This window comes from Gregarina niphandrodes (genome assembly GCF_000223845.1).
Source record: "Gregarina niphandrodes unplaced genomic scaffold scaffold00006, whole genome shotgun sequence".
In the NCBI taxonomy this organism is placed as follows: Eukaryota; Apicomplexa; class Conoidasida; order Eugregarinorida; family Gregarinidae; genus Gregarina; species Gregarina niphandrodes.
This window is the reverse complement of record NW_011645777.1, coordinates 356773-357441: the sequence shown is the minus strand read 5'-3', so window position 1 is coordinate 357441 and position 669 is coordinate 356773. Positions and strand designations below refer to the sequence as shown.

The following is a 669-nucleotide window of genomic DNA, read 5'->3' as shown; positions in this document are numbered from 1 at the left end:
GGGGGGGGGCGTATGACTCATTATCAGTCTCTATCAGTCTCTATCAGTCTCTTAACGGATCTTGTTTGGGCCACGGAGGGAGGAGAGGGCCGATGAGGAGAGTGCTTCCCTTGGAGTCGGCAGGATGCAGGGTCATGGCGGTGGAGGTGATGTAGGTACTAACAACGACGATGGAGATCCCGAGGGCGAAGAGTAGGATGCGGCTGATAGGGAGGCCTTCGTATTCTTTGAATTTGATGGAGCCTCCGATGACGGAAAAGATGCACCAGCTGCTATGATAGGTTGCGGTTGGGATGACTGCGTTGCCAGAGGAGGACTCGATCGCCTTTGAGAGCAAGGGGAACTGGCAGACGGCGGCTGAGACAAGGAGGACGAGAGCGAGGTAGAATGTAGGCAGGGTCAGGACAGTTAAGCCTGCAAGCTCCCAATAGGCTTGCATTTCCTTTATCTCACATACCGTCTGGCTCCCAAAAATCCCTGCCAGCAATGCCATTGCCACGCTGTGATGGACGGGCCGTGAAGCCTCATTTCCTTGCGATACAACTGGCGTCAGCTTGATGTAATTGTCCGAGAGGTAATCCTCTCGCTCAAAGTGTCTTATGAACTCATTCTCATATTCCCAATTCACTACAACCATATCGTAATGAGTCATAGCATAATGAGTCATAT

At 51.9% G+C, this 669-nt stretch overlaps 1 protein-coding gene across 1 annotated transcript; it reads right to left on the bottom strand.

Annotated features, from left to right (window-relative positions):
- Window positions 1-43: 43 nt before the first annotated feature.
- On the bottom strand, window positions 44-667 carry GNI_048770 (magnesium transporter NIPA; the record flags this gene model as incomplete). The annotated part of the gene is made up of 1 exon (XM_011131347.1): window positions 44-667. The coding sequence occupies one exon, from the start codon at window positions 665-667 to the stop codon at window positions 44-46; it is 624 nt and encodes a 207-aa protein (XP_011129649.1).
- Between the last annotated feature and the right edge of the window lie 2 nt (window positions 668-669).